Source organism: Pyrgilauda ruficollis, unplaced genomic scaffold (genome assembly GCF_017590135.1).
Source record: "Pyrgilauda ruficollis isolate IOZ18807 unplaced genomic scaffold, ASM1759013v1 scaffold1774, whole genome shotgun sequence".
NCBI lineage: Eukaryota > Metazoa > Chordata > Aves > Passeriformes > Passeridae > Pyrgilauda > Pyrgilauda ruficollis.
The window spans coordinates 1,698-4,121 of NW_024516698.1; the positions used below are offsets into that span (position 1 = coordinate 1,698).

Genomic DNA, 2,424 nt, shown 5'->3' on the forward strand with positions numbered 1-2,424 from the left:
GGAGGGTCGCGGAAACCCCTGGGGGTCGCCCCCCGCCCTTGGCACCCACCCCAATTTCAGGGACCCCCCCCCAAAAAAAGCGCGTCTCTTCCTCCTCCTCCTCCTCCCTTTGGGGCCATTCCCAACCCTGGGGGTCGCCCCCTTTGGACCCCCTCCCCCAAATCCCAAGCGCGGGGGTCTCCCCAAGAGTCGCCCCCCGCCCTTGGCACCCACCCCAATTTCAGGGACCCCCCCCCAAAAAAAGCGCGTCTCTTCCTCCTCCTCCTCCTCCCTTTGGGGCCATTCCCAACCCTGGGGGTCGCCCCCTTTGGACCCCCTCCCCCAAATCCCAAGCGCGGGGGTCTCCCCAAGAGAGAGGGGACCTCCTGGGGACCCCCCAAGCCTCGAAGCCCCCCACACCCCGCAGGAGGTGGAGTTCCTGTCCTCGTCCCTGGCGCAGCTCAAGGTGGTGCAGACCAAGTTCGTGGAGGCCAAGGAGTGCCTGAACGTGCTGCACAAGGGCAACGAGGGTGAGGGACCCCCAAAAAAACCCCCAGATCCTCACGGGGGGGGTCCCCGAAATCCAGGGGGGGTCCTCAAATCTGGATCCGGGGCTTTGAAATCTGTGGGGAGCCCCTAAATTGTGATGGGGAGGGGTAAATGCTGTGAATTGGGAGCACAAATTTGGATGGGGGGGTCCCCAAAATCCGGAGGGGGCCCCGAGTATTAATGGGGGGGTCCTAAATTATGGGGGAGATCCCCCAAAACCTGAGGGAGGGTTTAAAAGGTGGGGAGGGTCCCCAAATCTTGATGGGACCCCTAAATCCTGAGGGGGGGGTTTGGGCAAATTCTGAGGGGGTGCCTCAAACCTGAGGGGGGTCCCCAAATCTTAGTGAGGGGTCCCCAAACTCAAAGGAGGTCCCCAAACCTCAAGGGAGCTGGGGGAGTTCCCCAAATCCTAATGAGGGAGCCCCAAATCCTGATGGGGATCCCCAAACCCAGGGGTGACCCTAAACCCCAAATCCTGATGGGGATCCCCAAATCCTAATGAGGGTCCCCAAAACCAGGGGTGGTTCCTAAACCCCAAACCCCGGTAGGGATCCCCAAATCCTAATGAGGGAACCCCAGATCCTAATGGGGATCCCCAAAACCCAGGGGTGGCTCCTAAACCCCAAATCCTGATGGAGGATCCCCAAACCTCGATGGGGACCCCCAAAACCAGGGCTGGCTCCTAAACCCCAAATCCTGATGGGGACCCCCAAACCAGGGGTGACCCCTAAACCCCAAATCCCAATTGGGACCCCCAAAACCAGGGCTGGCTCCTAAACCCCAAACCCCGATGGGGATCCCCAAACCCAAGCAGACCCTGGAGGAGCTTTGGGGTGTTTTTTGGGGTATCCTGACCCCCTCTTTCCTCAGGGAAGGATCTCCTGGTGCCCCTCACCAGCTCCGTATCCTTTTGCTGCTCCCGGGACCCCCGGACCCCCGCGGGGGGGTGGGTGCCCCCCGTGTCCCCCCGTTTTCCATGACCCCCCCAGATGTACGTGCCAGGCAAGCTCCAGGACGTCAGGACGGTCCTGGTGGACGTTGGCACTGGCTACTACGTGGAGAAGGTGGGCAGGGGGCTTTGGGGGGGCTGGGGACCCCCGTTTCCCCCCTCCCCCTCCTTTCACCCCCTCGCTTTTCCCCCATTTCCTCATTTTCTCACCCCGTTTTTCCCTCATTTCCCCATTCCCACCTCTTTTCCCACCCTGTTTTTCTGAATTTTCCCCCAATCCCACCCTGATTCTTCTCTCTCACCCCCATTTCCCCCCCATTTCCCCATTCCCACCCTGTTTTTCTGAATTTTCCCCCAATCCCACCCTGATTCTTCCTCTCTCACCACATTTTCCCCCCATTTCCCCATTTTTCCTCCATTCCCACCCTATTTTTCTGAATTTTCCCCTCATTTTCCCTGGTTTTCCCCATTTTCCCCCATTCCCACCCCTTTTTTCCTCATTCCCACCACATTTCCCCCAATTTCCCCACATTTCCCTCCCCTTTTTCTCCATTTTCCCCCAATTTCCCCCGTTTCTCTCCCAATTTTCCCCGTTTTCCCTGTTTCTCCCATTCCCACCCCATTTCTCACCAGTTTCCCCCCAATTTTCCCCTAATTTCCCCTGTTTTTCTCCTTATTTTCTCCATTTTTCCCATTCCCACCCCATTTTCCCCCCAATTTTCCCCTGATTTTCTCTGTCTTTCCCCGTTTTTCTCTGTTTTTTCCCAATTTTCCCCGTTTTTCTCCGTTTCCCCCCCTTTTCCCCATTTTCCCCGTTTTTCTCTGGTTTTTTTTCCTAATTTCCCCCAATTTTCCCCTAATTTTCCCCATTTTCCCCGTTTTTCTCTGTTTTTTTTCCTAATTTCCCCCAATTTCCCCCTATTTTCCCCCAATTTTCCCCTAATTTT

General features: G+C 56.9%; 1 protein-coding gene across 1 annotated transcript in view; it reads left to right on the top strand.

The window, feature by feature from the left end:
* Positions 1 to 1,658, top strand: part of PFDN5 (prefoldin subunit 5) — a gene marked incomplete at both ends in the record, with an annotated part of 3,279 nt that extends 1,621 nt beyond the window's left edge. Inside the window, 3 exons of the mRNA XM_041464278.1 lie at positions 170 to 509; positions 1,399 to 1,430; positions 1,518 to 1,658. Of these exons, the coding sequence (XP_041320212.1) occupies positions 170 to 509; positions 1,399 to 1,430; positions 1,518 to 1,658 (513 nt within the window). The remainder of the gene's footprint in view (positions 1 to 169; positions 510 to 1,398; positions 1,431 to 1,517) is intronic.
* Between the last annotated feature and the right edge of the window lie 766 nt (positions 1,659 to 2,424).